This window comes from Mesocricetus auratus, unplaced genomic scaffold (genome assembly GCF_017639785.1).
Source record: "Mesocricetus auratus isolate SY011 unplaced genomic scaffold, BCM_Maur_2.0 Super-Scaffold_2245, whole genome shotgun sequence".
NCBI lineage: Eukaryota > Metazoa > Chordata > Mammalia > Rodentia > Cricetidae > Mesocricetus > Mesocricetus auratus.
In genome coordinates, this window is record NW_024429180.1 from 19,869,425 (window position 1) to 19,889,977 (window position 20,553).

At 37.5% G+C, this 20,553-nt stretch overlaps 1 protein-coding gene across 1 annotated transcript in view; it reads left to right on the plus strand.

Moving 5' to 3' along the window:
• The window catches only part of Mycbp2 (MYC binding protein 2), a 213,433-nt gene that overhangs the window by 21,761 nt on the left and 171,119 nt on the right, over positions 1-20,553 (plus strand). Inside the window, 6 exon segments of the mRNA XM_040750559.1 lie at positions 788-863; positions 11,805-12,020; positions 14,603-14,756; positions 17,159-17,355; positions 18,586-18,828; positions 19,046-19,117. Coding sequence (XP_040606493.1) covers positions 788-863; positions 11,805-12,020; positions 14,603-14,756; positions 17,159-17,355; positions 18,586-18,828; positions 19,046-19,117 — 958 coding nt within the window.

Here is a 20,553-nt window from a genome sequence, read left to right on the forward strand (position 1 = left end):
TCCTTTGGAACAGCAGCCAGTGCTCTTAATCATTGAGCCATCGCTCCAGTCCCTCAAGATTTTCTTTATGTTAATAGTAATTTAATAAAAAGTTGCTTGAACCTTTCTGCATTGCAGCTTTCACTAGCACAAAGAACAAGTTTTGTGTCTTTATTATTTAAGCATAGTCACATAGAAAGTATGTTTACTCTGTGTGTGTGCATGTACATGTGTGCATGTGTGTACAAGTGTGCTACAACATACATGCAAATTTCAGAGACATTTAGCCTGCCACCATGTGGGTTTCATGGATTGAACTTAGGTTGCCAGATTTAAGCCCCTTAACCCCCCACCCCATCAGCATCTGGTTGGCCCCTAAGAAAGGTTTTTCTTTTTAAAACTTCATTTAATGCCTTAAATGCTTTACTTTTATGAAAGGCTTTATAGAATACTTTTGTAATTATTTATTTATTACATATTACTTTTTTTTTCTTTGGTTTTTTTTTTTTTTAACACAGGATTTCTCTGTGTATTCCTGGCTGTCCTGGAGCTTGTTCTGTAGACCAGGCTGGCCTCAAACTCAGAGACCTGCCTACCTCTGCTGGGATTAAATGCGTGTACCACCACTGCCTGGCTTTAAATGTTGTCTTCTTAAAAGCTACTTTGATACTACTATCCATATGTATATTTAGAGTATATTGCTTTATAGAAGCTGCAAGAAATATACAAGTATATATTAAAAATTCTTGTTTTCACTGGTTTTATATGTCGATGTAAATATTCATAATGTTTGCACTTTCATTTCTAGGAATAAGAAACTTTTAAATAAGAAGAAATTGAAACGAAAACAGAAGAGCAAGTCAAAAGTAAAGACAAGAAACAAGGTAAAGTTACTAGCAACTTGTTGACATAGTAATTGGAACAAAAATGAAAAAACTTAAAAATAGAGTATAATTAGTAAAAAATTATGTTTTATGTGCTAAAGTAATTTGGTAAAAGCCTCTTTTTAAAAGTAATTTTTGAATTATTCTTTGGAATTTTTATGCCTGTTTACAATGCATTTTGATCTTACCTACTCACACGACCTCCATCCAGTTATTCCCAGGACCTACCAAGCCACCTCCTTCCCAATGTCATGTTCTTTTAATAAGAATTATTAATAGCCTATCTATTGCAATGAGTGTGGGGCCGCCCACTTCTGCATGCTCTACCATGTCCACATCCCCATAAGCAAATCATTTATTATTTTTCTTCTTTTGGTGTGTTATTCATTAATCTACCTTGAGTAGCTTCTTGGTTAATATCTAGAAGTTAATATCTGGGTGCTGAGATTACTCATTACTTATTCTCACTATATTTACTCATTTCTTGAGAGGAATGCATTCACTCTTCTTTTTCCATTCTGACTACTTGTACTAGAAACACTAAACTTGGATTGTGCATTAGGGTTTGGATTTGGATTCATTGTATGCTTTTCTTGGTGAAGTAAGGAGCCTTTTGATATATCTGTTCTGCTCAGAGCTTGATTAGTCATAGCTGTACACAGAAAAGGCTGTGCATATTCTTTGAGTTAGAGGCCTTAAGGGACCAGGTATTTCCACTTTTTGTAGAAATCCTGACATAAAGTCCCTCTCATTTTGTCATTTGCAGTGACCAGAGCCTACTTTCTGTAGAGGAATCTTTCCCCCTGAACATCAGTAGTGTGAAATAAGAAGAGTAGTTGTAACTGGTTTCTGAGCTGTTCTGCTTTGGGATATAGAAACAGGAGCTTAACCAGATCTTTATATTCTATTTAACTTCCCGAAGGAAGTGTTTCTTGCTTTTCTAAATTAATGTTTTTGCTGATGTTAACTAAATAAAATATACTTCAAAATAGTAAATCAAAGATAAACTAATATGTTTGTGGGGGTGGAATTTATTTGATAGCTTTATATTGAAACATAGTTGGATGCAGGAATTAAATAATAGGAAATTTGTGTCTTTGTCTCTCATTTTTTCTTCCATTGTATGTGGGCTTATTGCGTGTGACTGAGGACTGAAGCTTCTGGCAGTATCAACTTCATTTTCTTTTAGTAAAAAGCAATCGCTTTCACAAGTTCTAGCAGAGAGTCTTAGGTAGGGCATTTTATTGAATTCTAGCAAATGTATGACTTTATTTAAACTGAATTATGTTTAATAGTTAAAACTGTTATGTTTGTAATTCAGCAATGAGTGGCTGTGTCATGTGGACAAGATGAGAGCTCCTCAGAGGAAAGCTGTGTTGGATGGATGGCCTGGATAAATAATAGTTTTTGGTTTGGTTTGGTTTGGTTTTTTTGGTTTTTCTAGACAGGGTTTCTCTGTATTGTTTTGGAGGTTGTCCTCTGGAGACCAGGCTGGCCTCAAACTCACAGAGATCGCCTGCCTCTGCCTCTGCTGGAATTAAGGGCATACGCCACCAAAGCCCAGCTACTTGTTTTTTGTTTGTTTGGTTTTGGTTTTTCAAGACAGGGTTTCTCTATGTAGCTTTGGCTGTCCTGGAACTGGCTATCTGTATTCCAAAAATTTTATCCTCTTCTGTGACTCAGTTTTTTTTTTTTTATTTCCCCACCCTACTTGATATCCTCCATGTGATCTCCCTGCACCTCCCATCCCCACGCACTCCCAGTTCACTCATATTCTATCTCCCTCTCCCAGGGAGACCCATGCCTTCTCCTCTAGACCCCTCCTCTTTACCTAACCTCCCTGGGTCTATGGATTATAGCTTTGTTATCATTTCCTTAGTGGCTAATACCCATTTATAAGAGAATATATACCATAGTTATCCTTCTGTGTCTGGGTTACTCTTTTGGATATTTGTACACTTTGTGAAGATATGTTGCTGTGATTGGCTTAAGGGCTGAACAGCCAATAGCTAGGCAGGAGGCATAAGCAGGACTTCTGGGCAGAAAGAGAGGAAGTGGACATGAGTCTGGGTGCACAGATGCCTTGGAGATGGAGAACCAGTTGGACACAAAGAATGAGAGAGAGGTAAAGGCCATGTGGTAGAACGTAGATTAATAAAAATACGGGTCAATTTAACTTGTAACTGCTAGTTATAAGCCAGTTTCTGGCTATTATGAATAAGAAATAATGAACATAGTTCAACAAGTGTTCTTGTAGTACTATGAGTATCCTTTGGGTACATGCCCATGAATGTTATAAGCTAGGTCTTGAGGTAGACTGATTCCCAACTTTGTATGGAACCGACATTGATTTCCATAGTGGCTGTACATGAGCAGTGGAACAGGTGTTCCTTTTGCTCAACATCCTCCCCAGAATGGACTGTCACTTGTGGTTACTGATTTTAACCATTTTGACAGGTATAAGATGGAATCTCAAAGTAGTTTAAATTTGCATTTCCCTGATAGCTAAGGATGTTGAACGTTTTTAAAAGTGCTTATTAGCCAGCCGGGCGCACGCCTTTAACCCCAGCACTTGGGAGGCAGAGGCAGGCGGATCTCTGTGAGTTCAAGGCTAGGCTAGACCGACAGCCTCCAAAATAATACAGAGAAACCCTGTCTCGTAAAACCAAAAAAAAAAAAAAGTGCTTATTAGCCATTTGAGATTCCTTTATTGAGAATTCTCTGTGTTTAGAATGTACCCCATTTTAATTGGATTATTTGTTCTTTTTACATCTGATTTCTGTATATATTTTGGATATTAGTCCTCCATGGGATGTGGAGTTGTTAAAAATCTTTTCCCATTCAGTAGGCAGCTGCTTTGTCCAAGTGATGGTGCCCTCTGTCTTTGAGAAGCTTTTCAGTTTCATGAAGTCCCATTTTTCATTGTTGATCTTAGTGCCTGCGCTACCAGGGTTCTGTTCAGAAAGTTGTCTCCTGTGCCAATATGTTTAAGACTGTTCCCCACTTTCTGTTCTATTAGGTTCATTGTATCTGGTTTTTACCAATTTGGAGTTGAGTTTTGTTTAGGGTAATAAATATGGATCTATTTGGATTCTTCTCCATGCAGACATCATCGTGATCAGCACCATTTGTTGAAGATGCTGTGTTTTTGTTTTTGTGTGTATTCCTGTCTTCTTTATGAAAAATCAGGTGTCCATGTGTGTGGATTTATGTCTGGGTCTTCAATTAGATTCCATTGATCAGTGTGTCTGTTTTTATGCCAATACCATGTGGTTTTATTACTATAGTTCTGTAGCACAACTTGAGATCAGGGATGGTGTTACTTCTAGCAGCTCTTTTATGGTTCAGGGTTGTCTTATCTATCCTGGGTTTCTTGTTTTTCCATCTGAAGTTGAGAATTGTCATGTTAAGCTCTGTAAAGAATTGTGTTGGAATTTTGATGGGGATTGCATTGGATCTGTAGATTGCTTTTGGTAGGATGGCCATTTTTACTGTGTTAATCCTGTGATTAACATGAACATGGGGATCTTTTCATCTCCTGATAACTTTAATTTCTTTCTTTAAAGTTTTGAAGTTTTTCTCATACAAGTCTTTCACTTGCTTGGTTAGAGTTGCCCCAAGATATTTTGTGTTATTTGAGGCTATTGTGAAAGGTATTGTTTACCTGATTTCTTTCTTAGTCCACTTGTCATTTATATATGGGAATGCTACTGATTTATTTTTATTTTTATTTTCCTTAATCTTGTATCCAGCTACTTTGCTGAAAGTGTTTATCAGCTGTAGAAGTCCCCGGTGGAATTTTTTAGGGGACTTCTTCACTTACTTATGTTTGGTATCATATCATTTGCAAATAACTATACTTTGGCTTCTTTTCCAATTTGTATCTCTTCCTTCAGTTGCCTTTTTTCTCTAGCTAAGATTTTGAGCACTGAATTGAATAGGTATGAAGAGAGTGGAAAACCTGTTCTTGTTCCTGATTTTAGTGGAATTTTTTTCTATTTTATTTTTTAATTTACATTAGAAACAAGCTTGTTTTACATCATGTCAATCCCAGTTCCCTCTCCCTTCCCTCCTCTCATGCCCCCCCCATAGCCCCTTATCCCACCCCCTCCTGCTCACCAGGGAGGGTGAGGCCTTCCATGGGGGATCTTCAAAGTCTGTCGTATCAATTGGAGCAGGACCTAGACCTTCCCCTGTGTGTCTAGGCTGAGAGAGTATCCCTCTTTGTAGAATGGGCTGCCAAAGTCCATATGTATGTTAGGGATAAATACTGATATACTACCAGAGGCCCCATAGATTGCCAAGGCCTCTCCCCTGAGTGGGGACAGGAGTAGCCCAGCGATATCAGCAGACTCGCATTTGCTTCTGGAATTTCTTTGAGTATGTTTCTATTTAATTTGATGTTGGCTATGGGCTTGCTGTAAATTGCCTTTATTATATTGAGGTATTTCCCTTGAGTCACTAATCTTTCCAGACCTTTTATCATGAGGGGTTTTGTCAGAGGCCTTTTCTGCATCTAATGAGATGATCATGTGCTTGCTTTATTTTTTTATTTTTAATTATGAAGCTGTTGGCCTTGCTTGTTTCTTACTGGCTAGCTCTGACTTAAGTAATTTACTCCATAATTGTTAATCTAAGTATTCCTCTTACTGGAGAAGTTTCCAGGCTTCCTACCCCATAGCGTTACATCTCAACTCCCCGTGTTTCTCCTATGTTTCTCCTACCCAGAGTCCTCCTGGATTTCTAGTCCCACCTATCTTGGTTCCCTATTGGCCAACAGTGCTTTATTGACATATACACAGGACTTCCCCTATCATCTCTTCTTTTCTGTCTAAACAAAAAGAAAGGTCTTAACTTTAACATAGTCAAATTATATATAACAGAACAGCTATCAAGCAAGAACACAGTTACAATACTTTGTCTATCAACATTCAGTAAGATTTAAAGAAAATATCATCCATCCCATTCTTGTGAGTCCAAAGTTCTATATGTAGCTTATCTTTTATCATAAATAAGGAAATCTATAATTATCTGTCTTCAACTCCATCAAAGACCACAGAAGGATAACATATAAACACTAGAATTGACAGACATTTTGCTACCTGTACAGTCACCTGAAGTTCCTCTGTAACGTTGGGGCATCCATCTTCAGCCCGTAGACCACAGTGTGTCTGGAAGACTTCTCAGCAAAGCAGGAAATTTTAAACTGTCCATCTGCATCAGCAGTCTGTCAGTCATTTTTCTGTGTCCTGCAGAAAGTCTCATAGACTCTTCCATGAAGCAGGAACCCTGAATGACTATTTGAGTTCAACAGTCACTTTCCTGTGGGTCCTGCATATCCAGTTTATACAGCAACAGTCAAACAGTCTAGGCAAGAGCAGTTTCTTGCCCAAATGTCTAATCTTGCCATGTTGAAAACAATCTCCATAACGAGTTTCTTCGATGCCCATCTTCCTCTCAGACATAATTGGTGCTGCCAGGAGCAGATATTTCTCATTGTCAAGAAAAACCCTAAACCATTTTAAAGGCCATTTTCTGAAGGTCTTTGAAAGGTTTGAAGACTATCTATCTCAAATATATTTCTGTGTATCTAGAAAACCTAACTTACCTAAGTATAAGTTCTGACCTTTATAAGTAACTATCTATAGTCTGTATTTAATTATTCATTACGTTTTAAAAGATCAGTATAAGCACAATACTTAATCAAGAGGAGAAATATACATATCACAAAATTGACCTTGAATTTGTATCAATAAATGAAAAACCATACCAATACAAAGTACTCATTTCCATACAATAATCCCCTTTTTCATTTAAGAAGAGAATTGGTTATGATCATTAACCAATTATAAACAATCCCATTTAAATGAAAACAAAGATTTATAAACTGCTTCGTGATGGAAGGGGGCACTGTTCATACCATAGGGATCATGACAAAACTAAAAAACCTGTACAAGTCCGTATTTTTGGGGTCTGTAAGACTGCAGCATCTTAGCTGTTTCAATTGTTGGAACACCTGGTCCACTGCTTCTGGGGGTTTTGGTTCATCAAACCACAGAAGCCTGAAAGGAATCCTCAGCTTTTCATTTTCTGTAGAAACATAAACAAAAACTCCTTTCCCAAGTAACATATCCTTATACTTAAATTTTGAAGTCAAGGCATTTTCAAAAGATATAAGTTGAATTAATTCAGCAGCATTTATAATTAAGTGTACTTTGGCAGTTGTTCCTTCCTGAGCAATCAAAAAACTGGAAAACACAATAGCGTACAGTATCCAGACTCTCTGGTGCTTGTTTTATTTTAGTTAGTTTGTATGGTGGATTATGTTTACTGATTTTTATATATTGAACCCATCCCTGCTTCTCTGGGATAAAGCTTACTTGATCATGGTGGATGAACTTTCTGATGTGTTCTTGGATTTGTTTTGCAAGTATTTTATTATTTTTGCATCAATGCTCAAAAGAGAAACTGGTCTGTAATTCTCTTTATGTGGTTTGGATATTGATAACTGTGGCTTTTACATAAAATGAATTTGGCAATGTTTCTTCTGTTTCTATTTTGTGGAATAATTTGTAGAGTATTGGTATTAACTCATCTTTGAAAGTCGGTACAATTCTTCACTAAAATCACCTGGCCCTAGGTGGCTTTTTTTTTTTTGTTTTTGGCTGGGAGAGTATTAATGACTTCCTTTCTATCGTAGGTCTGTTTAAATTGTTTTCTGACCTCGATTTAATTTGGTAAGGGGTACCCATCCAGAAGCTTAGTTTTAGATTTTCTAGATTGGTGTCCTTATGATTTGGTGGGTTTCCTCAGTCTCTGTTGTTAAGTCCCCCTTTTGGTTTCTGCTTTTGTTAATTTGGATATTCCCTGTCTCTTAGTTTGGATAAGGGTTTGTCTGTCTAATTGATTTTTCTCATAGAGCCAACTTTGCTTCATTGATTCTTTATAGTCTCTTGTTTCTATTTTATTGATTTCAGCCCTCAGTTTGATTATTTCTTGCCCTCTACTCCTCTTGGATGTGCTTACTTCTTTTTGTTCTAGAACATTCAGTTCTGTTAAGTTTCTAATCTGAGATCTTACCAAATTTTTAGGTGGGCACTTATTGCTATAAACTTCCTGTTAGCACCACTTTAATTCCCCCCCCCTTAAGTTTGGGTATGCTGTGTGAAGATGAGACTGCACTTTTTTTTTAAATGAAACTTTAGAAGAACAAGATTAACCCAATTGATTAGTATTTTCCTTATATGATTCATATATGTTGTGCTCTAAGAAGTGTTGGTTTACACTGAACTTGCAGAAATTATATTTTTTAGGTTTTGTCCAAAGATTTATAGTTTTATCTGATACCCTTAGGTATATGGTCTGTTTGAAGTTAATTTTTAAGTGTTAACCTTCAATTTTTTCTCATTATTATCCAGCTGATCTGGCTCCATTTGTTAAAATGGTTTCATTTTTTCCCACTGAATTACCTTGTAAGAGTCAGTTAACCATATTTTTTTTGGGGTGTAATTTTGGAATCTGTTTGTTGATATACATATGTGTCTTTCTGTCAATCCATACTGTAGCTTTTTTTTTTTTTTTTTTTTTTTTTTGAGACAGGGTTTCTCTGTATTGTTTTGGAGGCTTTCTGGAATTCACTCTGTAGACCAGGCTGGCCTGGAACTCACAGAGATCCGCCTGCCTCTGCCTGAAGCTCTGTTCTATGATATTTGCTCCCCTTGCTATGGTACACAGCCTTGCCACTGGCCCAAAAGCAAGGGGAACAAATATCATAGAACTGAGCTTCAGAACTGTGAGTCAAAGTAAACCTTTTCCATTCATCAGCTGATTACAGTGGTAGATACAGGCTAACACAGTTGTTTTCTGTCTTTCATATTTCTATGTAAGTATGATGGTGATCCTTGTCAGTTTTTTTTATTAGAAGCCTTAATAATTTTATTGCTGTTATATTGAGTCTGTAGGCTTGATGAGACTTGTCATTTTAATGATGTATAATTCCTCAATCTATGAACATGATATAGATGCTTGTCCATTTATTTAAGTATTTTCTTTGTTTATCTTTTGTTTTTGTTTTTGTTTTTGTTTTGTTTTGTTTTGTTTTGTTTTGTTTTGAGACAGGGTTTCTCTGTAAAGTCCTGACTGTCCTAGAACTTGCTGTGAAGACCACACTGGTTTCGAACTCAGAGATCAACCTGCCTCTGCCTCCTAAGTGCCAGGATTAAAGGATATGCACCACTACTGCCTGGCTTTAAGTCTTACTCAATTTTACTTCATACATTTTTCAGTTTTTAGTACATAAAGCTCATATACATTTTATTGCATTTATTTGTAATTATTTTTATTTTTTGATGGTGTTTTAGATGCTATGATTTTAAAAAATAATTTATGTTGAGATCATTGTAGTGTTAAAACACTACTTATATTTCTTATTTTTCATAATTTACAGAGATCTTTTAAGCCCTTCACTCATTTTTCTTTATTTTTAGCATGTTATATAATTAGTTTTGTAAACATTTTACATTGGTGCACTCTACCATCTTATTCTTACGTCACCAGGTGTGCGTGCATGCGTGCGTGCATGTGTGTGTGTGTGTGTGTGTGTATGCATATGCATGTGTGTGCACGTGTGTTCATACGCAGAGAATGATGTCAGCTAGCTGTCTCCATCTTATTTTGTTAGAAAGCGTGTCTCTCTGAACCTGGAGTCTCCTGATTAGCTGACCTGGCTGGCCAGCAAGCTCTGGTGATCCCGCTATCTCCCCTCCCTGGCGCTGTGGTTAAGGTCCACTTCACCGTTTGCATCAGCTCTTTTTGTGGGTTCCTGTGGAGAGAACTGAGTTCCTCATGCTCACAAGTCAAGTCTGTTTACTCACTAAGGCATCTCCCCAGATTTACATATGCTTATGTCTGTGTAACTTGGTTACTTCTGTGACTGTTATCCCAGCCAGGATATAGAACAGTTCCATCGTAGGAGTCCTCTTTACTATCCTTTATAGGCATACATGTCACTGTCATCTTCCTGGCTTTGGGCAGTGACAACTGTTCTTCCTTACCCAATCTTGATATTTCAAGAAATTTGCTTAAATGTGCTTACAGGATTGGCCTTAAAAAACAAAAGCTTGATGTAATTTCTTTGACTTCATCCAAATTGTCACATATATTAATTAATAGTTTATTTCTATTGCTGATTAGTCGTATCCCAGTATGACGGTACTGCAGAATAGCAATTTACACAGTTAAAAGACATCCGGGTTATTTTTAGTTTGGAGCTAAGTTTGAGTAAATCTATGAAAATTTACTTGCTGATTTTTGTGTGAACATGGGTTTTTTTGTTGTTTTTGCTGAGAATTGAAATTTTTGGGTTATGTTGTAGGTACACGTTTAGTTTTGTAAGAGATGTATTTTTTCCAGAGTGGCTGTATCATTATTATTTGCCTGCTGGTGTTGTAACTGCCTGTATCTTTCCCTGTTTTTCAGGGTTGGCACCATTGGTAATTTCAGAGATTCTGATAGCTGTGTACCATATGTCATTTTCTTTTACTTCTTACCTAAGACCTAATGATGCTGATACTGTGCTTATGTATAAAAGTTCTCTCTTTTTTTTTCGTTTGTTTTTTCGAGACAGGGTTTCTCTGTGTTGTTTTGGAGGTTGTCCTGGAACTAGCTCTGTAGACCAGGCTGGCCTCGAACTCACAGAGATCTGCCTGCCTCTGCCTCCCGAGCGCTGGGATTAAAGGCGTGTGCCACCAACACCTGGCTAAAAAATTCTCTGTTTCTTATTCAGGGCTATATCTATGCATCTCTGTCCACAATTTGCTTATTGACTCTCTTTTGTTGTTGTACTGTTGAGTTTTGAGAATACTGAATATTTTCTGACACTTACTAGTCTTTGTGAATGTGTGCTTGGCAGGTGTTTTTCCCTGTCAGAGACTTCAATTGTATTCTTTTTAAAATGGCAGTTTTTGGATTCATTTATTATTTTACGTGGATTAGTATTTGCCTGCAGGTATGTATGTGGGTACTGGAAATCAAACTCAGATCCTCTACAAGAGCAGCAAGTGCTCTGAGCCACTGAGCCAAGTCACTGTCCAGCCACTAAACACTATTTTTGTTCATTCTTCATATACGGGTGGTGCCTATTCTTTATGTTCTGTTATTTCTTTGTACCTGCATGTATTTCCAGTAGATGTTTCTTGAAAATTGTCTGCATGGTTCAGGAAATAAAGACATTGCAAGAAGATACTTTTCTTCTTAGCCATTTCTATCAGGCGATTGCATCGGGAAAGAAACAACCCTGAGTTGAATCCCTGAGAATGTCTGCCTTGCTTACAATCCAGGGAACAAGGCGGTCAGTCTCTTGCCATATCTGATAAGATAATGCCATAGTTACACACTGTCTAGTTGAGAAAATACCTTCCCATTACTGATTTGCTTTGACTTTTTTTTTTTTTTAGTTGTGTATTGGTATTGGGCTTTTGTCAAATGCTTTTACCATTTTTATATGTAGTATCTTATGTTTATTACTTTATTACATTTGTTCTTTGCAGGAATTATACTATTTGCTTTTCTGGTGTTGCTTCAACATTGTTTCTGGATTAAATACCAGTCATGTATTACTTTTAATATATTGTTAATGTATTTATGTTTGCTATTTTTATTATTTTGAAAAAGATGTTCCTGTTACTTGCTTTTTTAACTTTAACATATTTCTTATTTCAAGAGGTATTGTCTCTTGCTCTTTCCCAATTATTTATAGAAGAAGGAAGCCATTTTTGAACTAAGTATTTTAGTACTTTAAATATAATTTTACTTATCTAAGATATTTGTTTTTTCCCTTATACAAGATCCACAAGTCAGTTTAATCTGTTTATACTTTTTTATTTACAATAAAATGAAAACCAAAAAGAATGTGAAACAGAAATGTTCTGTTTTTTATTTCAGTCTGAAAACTTGGAGAATACAGTAATTATACCAGATATCAAACTACATAGCAATCCCTCTGCCTTCAATATTTACTGTAATGTACGGCATTGCGTTTTGGAATGGCAGAAAAAGGAAACATCATTGGCAGCTGCATCTAAGAACTCTGTACAGAGTGGAGAATCAGACAGTGATGAGGAAGAGGAGTCCAAGGAGCCCCCTATCAAGCTGCCAAAGGTAAGCCATGGAAGTTTAGACCCATTACCTGTAAGTGCTCTGGTTACATACATTCTTGAGATACCTTGCTTTTTCTAAAATTGTGCACTAAGAATAACATGGCTTGTGGATTAAAATAGCCTTGTGGTAGACCAGGAAAACTCTATGGGACTTTAAGCTAGCTCACGAAATCAGTAATTGGCAACACAGTGGGATGGATGTACATGGGCAACACTCAGGGAGTCAGTGTTGTGGCTTGGTAAGGGCTGTTGTGCACTAAAGCAGTAGTGTGGGTATGCCTGTGTGCAGCATGGAGCCCTGTTCATGGAGGAGAGGAGCCCTGAGCTGGTGACCTCCCACTTAGATAAGCATAACAGCAAGTGCAGCCTGGCATAAGCCAAGAGCTATAGGTGTATCCCACTGAGAGCAAGCCCTAGAAACAGGCTATATTGAGGTTTTTCTTGAAATAGAACTGGAAAGGTTCCTTAGCAGCAGTTAAGTTGAAAGCTTCCTTTCTTGTCTGTTTAATCTTGACACTGTACATTTGCTATTCTGCTCCCCTGGCCTAGGGAAAAAAAAATCAGATGAGGAACAAATCAGTTTATATTGTTCTGATGTCACTTCCTATTACCAGAAGCATATAGACTATTTCATATTATAGCTGAACAAAGTATTCTTGATGTACTTTGTTCTAAGTTTTGGTTTACTTCATGACTAACTTTATCACACATTGTGTGTGTGTATATGTATTCAGTATAGGAGCTATAGTCTTTTTTTCTTCCATCCTTCTCTCTGTCTTTTTCTGTTTTTATTTTCTTCTTTTATAGCAATTAGAATTAAGTCCAGATCCTTGTAACCCAACACCATTGCTGTTCATGAGTTACATCACCAGCCTTAGCATTATTATAGTACTCTTAACAAAAAGGGGAAAATACAAGACATTTTAAAATGATACCTCTATGAGTGATTCATGTGTATTACTTTCTTGTAAATTAACTTAAAACTGATTCTTTTATCAAAAAGGATTCATACGGTGTTAAATTGGTGCTTCAAAACTGTCTTGGAAACTTACTTAGATCCCCACACCTATGCATAGTATCTCTTCAATAGCTTTTACATGGAATACCTTACTTGAGTTCTCAGGGCAGATGGAGCTCATGTTCCCAGCCTTGCATGGTTTGTGGTGGCTGTTCCCAAGTGTGCATTGTCCTTGATTGTGCTGGTGGGTTCATCACCTCTCAGTCAGCACTTGACAAGCTTTCTGTTTCGTAAGAGTGAAGCCCTGTAACCATCCTTGCTTCTTGACCAGCCTTCTTAGAATGTGTGTCTTTCCTTTCTTTTTTCCTTTTCCCTGGTGTTTTTGACTGTAACTTCTCTCTGTGTCTTCTTATAACCTAAAATAGACATGCTTATCTCTTCCCTACTAAAGGTGTGGATTATGGGCTCTTACTTGTGATTTCTTCTGCTTAATTAGGAAAGATTAAAAAAAAAGGATAACCCCTTGAGAACTTGTGTTGTATACTTTTTGTAAGAATAATACACTGTTGGGAGAAGATCACACTGCATTGTGGTAATCATGGTGATTAAAATTCAATCTAGGGATGGAAATCAGAAGTTCAGAGAAACACAAATGTTGCATAATATACTAAATGCTGGTCCAGTATGTCATCATAAGTCCTCTAGTGAGTAGCACACAAGTGTTCAGAAGGGTGCATTTATGTGATGTACACATCATCAATCTAAAAATCTCAGCACAAAGAATATTTGGTCATAGAATTATTTTTTGAAGTATTCCTGTTACTTTGTCTTATTTTAATTCTTAATGTCCCTTCGCCACATAATTTACCACATCCTGAAGCTATATGTGGCTCTCAGAATATTGATGTTGGCTGAGAAACAGGACTTTATTGTCCAGTGTTTCATTCGTCTGCCAAAGTGACGATAGCAGCTCATTGTAACTTTTCCTTTCAATCTTTAACTAGAGATTTGCTCCTTTTGCTAAGGAGAGTCAGGGGTTTCTTGGCCCAATGAGGACTATTACAATGAAAGTAAGCTACCAGTGATATTTTTGCTGAGCAGCCTTCTAGTTCCTCTCATGATCATCATGCCCAAATGAAGGGGATGCTACCTGCAATAATATTGCAGTTGTACCATTTTGAGAAGGACTAGGTGACATCAGTCTTAAAATTGCCTTTGTTGTATGTCAGTACAACAAAGCTACTTGCATACAATCGAGTGCACTTTAAATGAACAGGGCCCATTTCTTCTGTGTGAATGCCATCTGCTCCTTAGCAGGTTTACAAGGTGTTTTCACGATGTCTTGCTGTGACTTTGTTGTATCCAAACTAATACTTAAATAATGCCTCTAGTTCTTAGCCTTGTACATAGATAGCTACCTGGTTTTCAAAATCCTTATGTTAAATTAGGAAAAAAAAATACTGTTTTTGTTTTTCCATTTAAATATAGAAAAAAAAGAAATGTTTTTGTTTCTCCATTTAAATATCATAACTCTTTATTTGGTGTTGAGATAACTTGCACTAGACTATAGAAAGTGTTATTCATGTACATATTAGAAAGTGTAATCGTCTTTTCATATTAAACAGATCATTGAGGTTGGGCTTTGTGAAGTCTTTGAATTGATCAAGGAGACTCGATTTTCTCATCCATCCCTGTGTCTAAGGAGCCTCCAAGCCTTGCTGAATGTGCTTCAAGGCCAGCAGCCAGAAGGACTCCAATCAGAGCCACCAGAGGTCCTAGGTAAGAGCTTATGCCTAGAATGAAAAACTTAAACTGAACCACGTCTCTTACGAAACATGCACAAGAACAAGAAGTGAAATCTGCATTTGACAGGGTACAGAAAAAGCAGGAATTTCACTTTGCTGTTATTTTGTTGTGTTTCACCAGAGCTAAAGAGTTCTGGTATGCAAAGTTTCTTGGTTGTTGTAACAATAGGGGAGAAACCAAACATTAATCCTTGAAATTCCAGAATAATACCCTAGCCCTAAAATCCCCATTAACTTAAATACTCATGTACAAATAGCAAATACTCATCTTTTCTACTTACTTGTTACTCTAGAGTATTTAAAATAGTAGGGGGTGGGGAGTAAATGCCACAAACCCCAAATGGTACAATTAATTTCTAGAGAGAGCACCTTTCTTTTGTATTCATCAAGTCGGACTTAGTAGCAATTTTCATTACATAAAGGTGTTGGCTTTTCTTTAAGTATAGTTGTTAGCATTGCTTGTGTTTCATATGGCGAACCTAGGCTCAGCATATAATCATGTAAGAAAGAGAAAATTGTGCAGATTATGACAGAAATACAGGCGAAGCATAACTTTTAGTTGGCTTATTGTTTTCTCTGATGGTAAACCATGGATCCTGTCAGTCTGGAATTTTCTAGATTGTTTTAGCAACATGGGAAACTACCCTGACAGCCATAGAGATATGATTCTCAAACATTAGCTTGTATCCAAGTTATCTTGTAACTTAGGTGTAGGGTTTCTCATTCAGTAGATTTAAGCTGGAACCAAACACCGATACTTTGCATAAGTTTCTGTGCCATATATTGTTGCTGGTGGCCTGGGGACAACATTATTTGACAGAATTAGATTTTGATTCCTTGTTCTCTGTATCTGGCTTCACTTCACTTTTTTTTTTTTTTTTTTTTTAGAATCAAAGCCTTGCTGTGTAGCCCAGATTGGCTTTGAACTTCATTCCTCCTTCCCTGGCTTCTCAATTACTAGTATTAACATATATACAGCTATGCCCTACCTACCTGTTTGGATTTTATTAGATCTACATTTTGAGAACCTGATTATATGCCAGTCATTTCTTTCTCATGGTCACATTCAGTGATTTCATTTCTTTTCTTTTTTGGTTTAACTTTGTTTTATTTTACTGGAGGAGGGAAGATATCATGAAAAAAATTAAAGATGGCATTGGCATATACCTCTCTCCCCAGCCCAAGGCACTTAACTGCTGCTACCAAATAAAAGTTAGCGCAGATTAAGAATCACTTTGCTGGTTTGTGGTACAGTCCCGACAGTAATCCTGTTAACACTGTACATTTAATGGGATTGGATAAAACACCCCGCCCCTTTCGCTCCATGCGCTACCACCACCTTTTCCTTCCAGCTCCATGTGCTCCTTTGTGAAGTCGCTTAGTCCGCTTCCTGTTGGCAGTGTGTGCATAGTGCAGGGCCATGGGATTAAAGGTGTGTGATCCCCAGTGCTGAGATCACCTTTGTGAGCTCTTTCTCTTTAGGACTGGATCAATTTCATATAGCTCAGTGTGGCCTTGAACTAACAGAGATGCATCTGCTTGTCTCTTGAGTCCTGGCATTAAAGGTGTGTGCCACCACCACCTGACTCTGTGGCTAGCTAGTACAGCTGCTCGGATTAAAGGTCTATATCACCATTGCCTGGTTGTGTGGCTTGTGGCTAGCTTTGCTTTCTGTACCCTCAGGCAAGCTTCAATAAATCATAAGTAATATATCACTACAGTCTTACTTGAAGGACAAGGTTGTGGCAAGATAAGCTGTAACTGTATGGATGACTGTAAATGGAGGTTTCTCTCCCTCCTACCAGTTCCTGAGTAACACTCAGAGGCTTAATATTAATTATGATTGTTTGACCAATGGCTCAGACATATTACTCTCACAACTACATTAACTCATTTTTATTAATCTGTGCTTCACCACATCACATTACATCTAACTCTTTCAGCAGCTGCATGGTGTCTCCCTGACTCCACCTTCTTTCTGTCCGTCTCTCTGTTTGGATTCCTGCTAGCTATATTCTGCCCTGCTATAGGCCAAAACAGCCTTAGTCATCAATCAGTAAAAGCAGCACATAGTCGCAGCATACAGAAGGACCTCCCACATCAGATGAACTTTTTGTATAGGCAAGATTGTTTTATATGACCTTAGACAAATTTTATTCCTTCAGTTATAAAAGTAAGGGGTAGAACTAAATGTTTTCTAATCCCTTGTTATATAAATGCTTTAATTGTGGAGGGGGTTAGCAGGACAAAAACTAATGCAAAATAATGGTTTCAGGTGCCTTAAAATTTATATATAGTGAAACAAGATGTAACAAGTATGCATATTTCACGTTCTACAACTCAAATGAACGTAACTGAATCTTGTTTTATCCACAGAGTCTCTCTTCCAGCTCCTTTTGGAAATTACTGTTCGGAGCACTGGGATGAATGACAGCACAGGACAGTCCCTCACAGCACTTTCCTGTGCTTGCCTCTTTAGTCTGGTGGCTTCTTGGGGAGAAACGGGAAGGACACTCCAGGCCATCTCTGCTATACTAACCAACAATGGCAGTCATGCTTGCCAAACTATTCAGGTATTTCATTTTTAGCTGCTAAGAAATTTAGAAGATGCCAAGTTGCACTTTTCTTCATTCTGTCAGTAGAAATTCTCTGCCTTTTTAAATTATTTAGTATTTTGATCTCTGTTTGATTTAAGCTTGTGTGTGATTTTAATTCTGTATCATAAAACAACAAGTAGATTTTGACAAAAGCTCAAATATTTAAGCTGTGATTAATGAATACAGTTCAGAAGTAGTCACATTAGAAAAGAAAATCATGCCAGGCATTGGTGGCACACACCTTTAATCCCAGCACTCAGGAGGCAGAGGCAGGCGGATCTCTGTGAGTTCGAGGCCGGGCTGGACCGATAGCCTCCAAAACAATACAGAGAAACCCTGTCTCGTAAAAACCACAAAAAAAAAAAAAAAGAAAGAAAGAAAGGAGGAAGGAAATAAGGAAAAGAAAAATCAACTTCAAAAGAGGTGACAAGTAAAATAATTACAATTTTATAATTAGAAAATTAAAGGCGGGTTTAAGTAATAGTAGTATGGTTAAAGATACAAATGTGAGCTAAAGAGAAAGAGATTATACAAAATACAGCAGAGAAAGAGAAAATAAGAACCATGGACAGAGAACAAGAAAGGTAGTGTATAATAAAACAGAATATATTGCCATGGTCTGAGGTCCACAAAGCAATGATAGATATAGTAAAGACAGAGAACAAGGCATGCTAGCCAAGATTTTTTTTTTTAATCAATAATGATTTTTTTTTATTCTTTTTTTAAATTTAGATAAGAAACAAGGTTGCTTCACAAGTCAGTTCCAGGTCCCTCTCCTTTTCCCTCCCCTCCTCCCGTGCCCTCCCCCCCCCCCCCCGTTATCCCCTCATTCCCCCAGGGAGGGTGAGGCCCTCCATGGGGGTGTCCATAGTCTGTCATTTCATATAGGGCAGGGCCTAGACCCTTCCCCAAGAGTTCAGGGTGAGAGTGCACCTCACATTGTTCTATGGGAGTCCAAAGTCCGTGTGTATACTTGGGATGGGTACTGATCTGCTGCCCAAGGCTCAATAGATTCCCTAGGCCTCTTCACTGACACCCAGATTCAGGGGGTCTTGATCAGTCCCATGCTAGCCAAGATTTTATGAAAGTGAATGACAGAAGTCCAGTTTGCTTGAGATTTACTTACCTTATAATCATATCTTACTTTGCCTGCTTTGTGTTTGAAGACGATTTAAAGTGTCTTTTCATTTCTTCTCTTTTGAATAGGTGCCAATGATACTCAATTCACTACAGAGAAGTGTGCAGGCAGTGTTGGTTGGAAAGACTCAGATCCAGGACTGGTTTAGCAATGGCATTAAGAAAGCAGCTCTAATGCACAGATGGCCATTGAAAGAAGTATCTGTTGATGAAGATGACCACTGTTTGCTTCAGAATGATGGATTTTTTCTTTATTTGTTATGCAAGGATGGATTATACAAAATAGGCTCTGGATACAGTGGAACAGTTAGGGTAATAAGATTATATACAGTTCTTGATTATAACAGTAATAGCCATATCTCAGTAATTGAGTTGTATCCTGTTTTTGATCCCTTTAGTACTGTCTAATTTTGATTTTTACTTGAAAATTATAATTGGAAATATTAAATATTACGCATGTTTTTATCACTTTGTTGGTTAGTAATTACTAATCTGATCATAGACAAATTTTTGTTTTTGTTTTTTACAGGGCCATATATATAATTCTACATCCCGTATCAGAAACAGAAAAGAAAAAAAGTCCTGGTTAGGGTATGCCCAGGTAGGAGAATATCCTCAATAAATAAAATCATTTTACCTTTCAAACCATATGGCTCATGCTCACTGGATAAACTCATACAGAGTGCTGTGTTTTTGTTAATATGGTTAGAGTAAGGTGAAGACTGTAAACTCAGAATCATAGGTGGAGCAATTACAGGTCTGTGTTTTTGTTAATATGGTTAGAGTAAGGTGAAGACTGTAAACTCAGAGTCATAGGTGGAGCAATTACAGGTCTGTGTTTTTGTTAATATGGTTAGAGTAAGGTGAAGACTGTAAACTCAGAGTCATAGGTGGAGCAATTACAGGTCTGTGTTTTTGTTAATATGGTTAGAGTAAGGTGAAGACTGTAAACTCAGAGTCATAGGTGGAGCAATTACAGGTCTGTGTTTTTGTTAATGTGGTTAGAGTAAGGTGAAGCCTGTAAACTCAGAGTCATAGGTGGAGCAATTACAGGTCTGTGTTTTTGTTAATATGGTTAGAGTAAGGTGAAGACTGTAAACTCAGAGTCATAGGTGGAGCAATTACAGGTCTGTGTTTTTGTTAATATGGTTAGAGTAAGGTGAAGACTGTAAACTCAGAATCATAGGTGGAGCAATTACAGGTCTGTGTTTTTGTTAATATGGTTAGAGTAAGGTGAAGACTGTAAACTCAGAATCATAGGTGGAGCAATTACAGGTCTGTGTTTTTGTTAATATGGTTAGAGTAAGGTGAAGACTGTAAACTCAGAGTCATAGGTGGAGCAATTACAGGTCTGTGTTTTTGTTAATATGGTTAGAGTAAGGTGAAGACTGTAAACTCAGAATCATAGGTGGAGCAATTACAGGTCTGTGTTTTTGTTAATATGGTTAGAGTAAGGTGAAGACTGTAAACTCAGAATCATAGGTGGAGCAATTACAGGTCTGTGTTTTTGTTAATATGGTTAGAGTAAGGTGAAGACTGTAAACTCAGAGTCATAGGTGGAGCAATTACAGGTCTGACTCTGCTTTAGTAGCTGAGTGACATAGCAAATCAGTGTACCTAGCTCTGTTATTTTCCTTGAAAGGGGAATTGAAACACCTCCTTTAAGCAAATCTGGGGATAAGAGTCAAAGGCCACCTTTTTCATTAGCATTTCTGAATTGAAAATGAGTAAGTGACATGAGGCCAAATTAGATTCCTTGCCATAAACTCTTCCATTCTATGTCTAGATCTTATTCCTTCTGGCAGCCACTTGCAGCCTTCCCCAGAGGGACAGCACCTGCTAGAGAGGCAAACAGAAAGCCCTATGGTTCTTTGTGGATGCTGTGGTCTCATCTGCAGTCAACACAGGCAGTTTGCTTTTACGTTCAGTGTCAGATACTGTCGCTCTTCCTCTCATGAAAAAAAGGAATTAAAGAGGGAGAAAAAGAGTCAGAAATACATCATTCTGTTGTTTCCCTGTCTGTAAGACAAAGCCCAG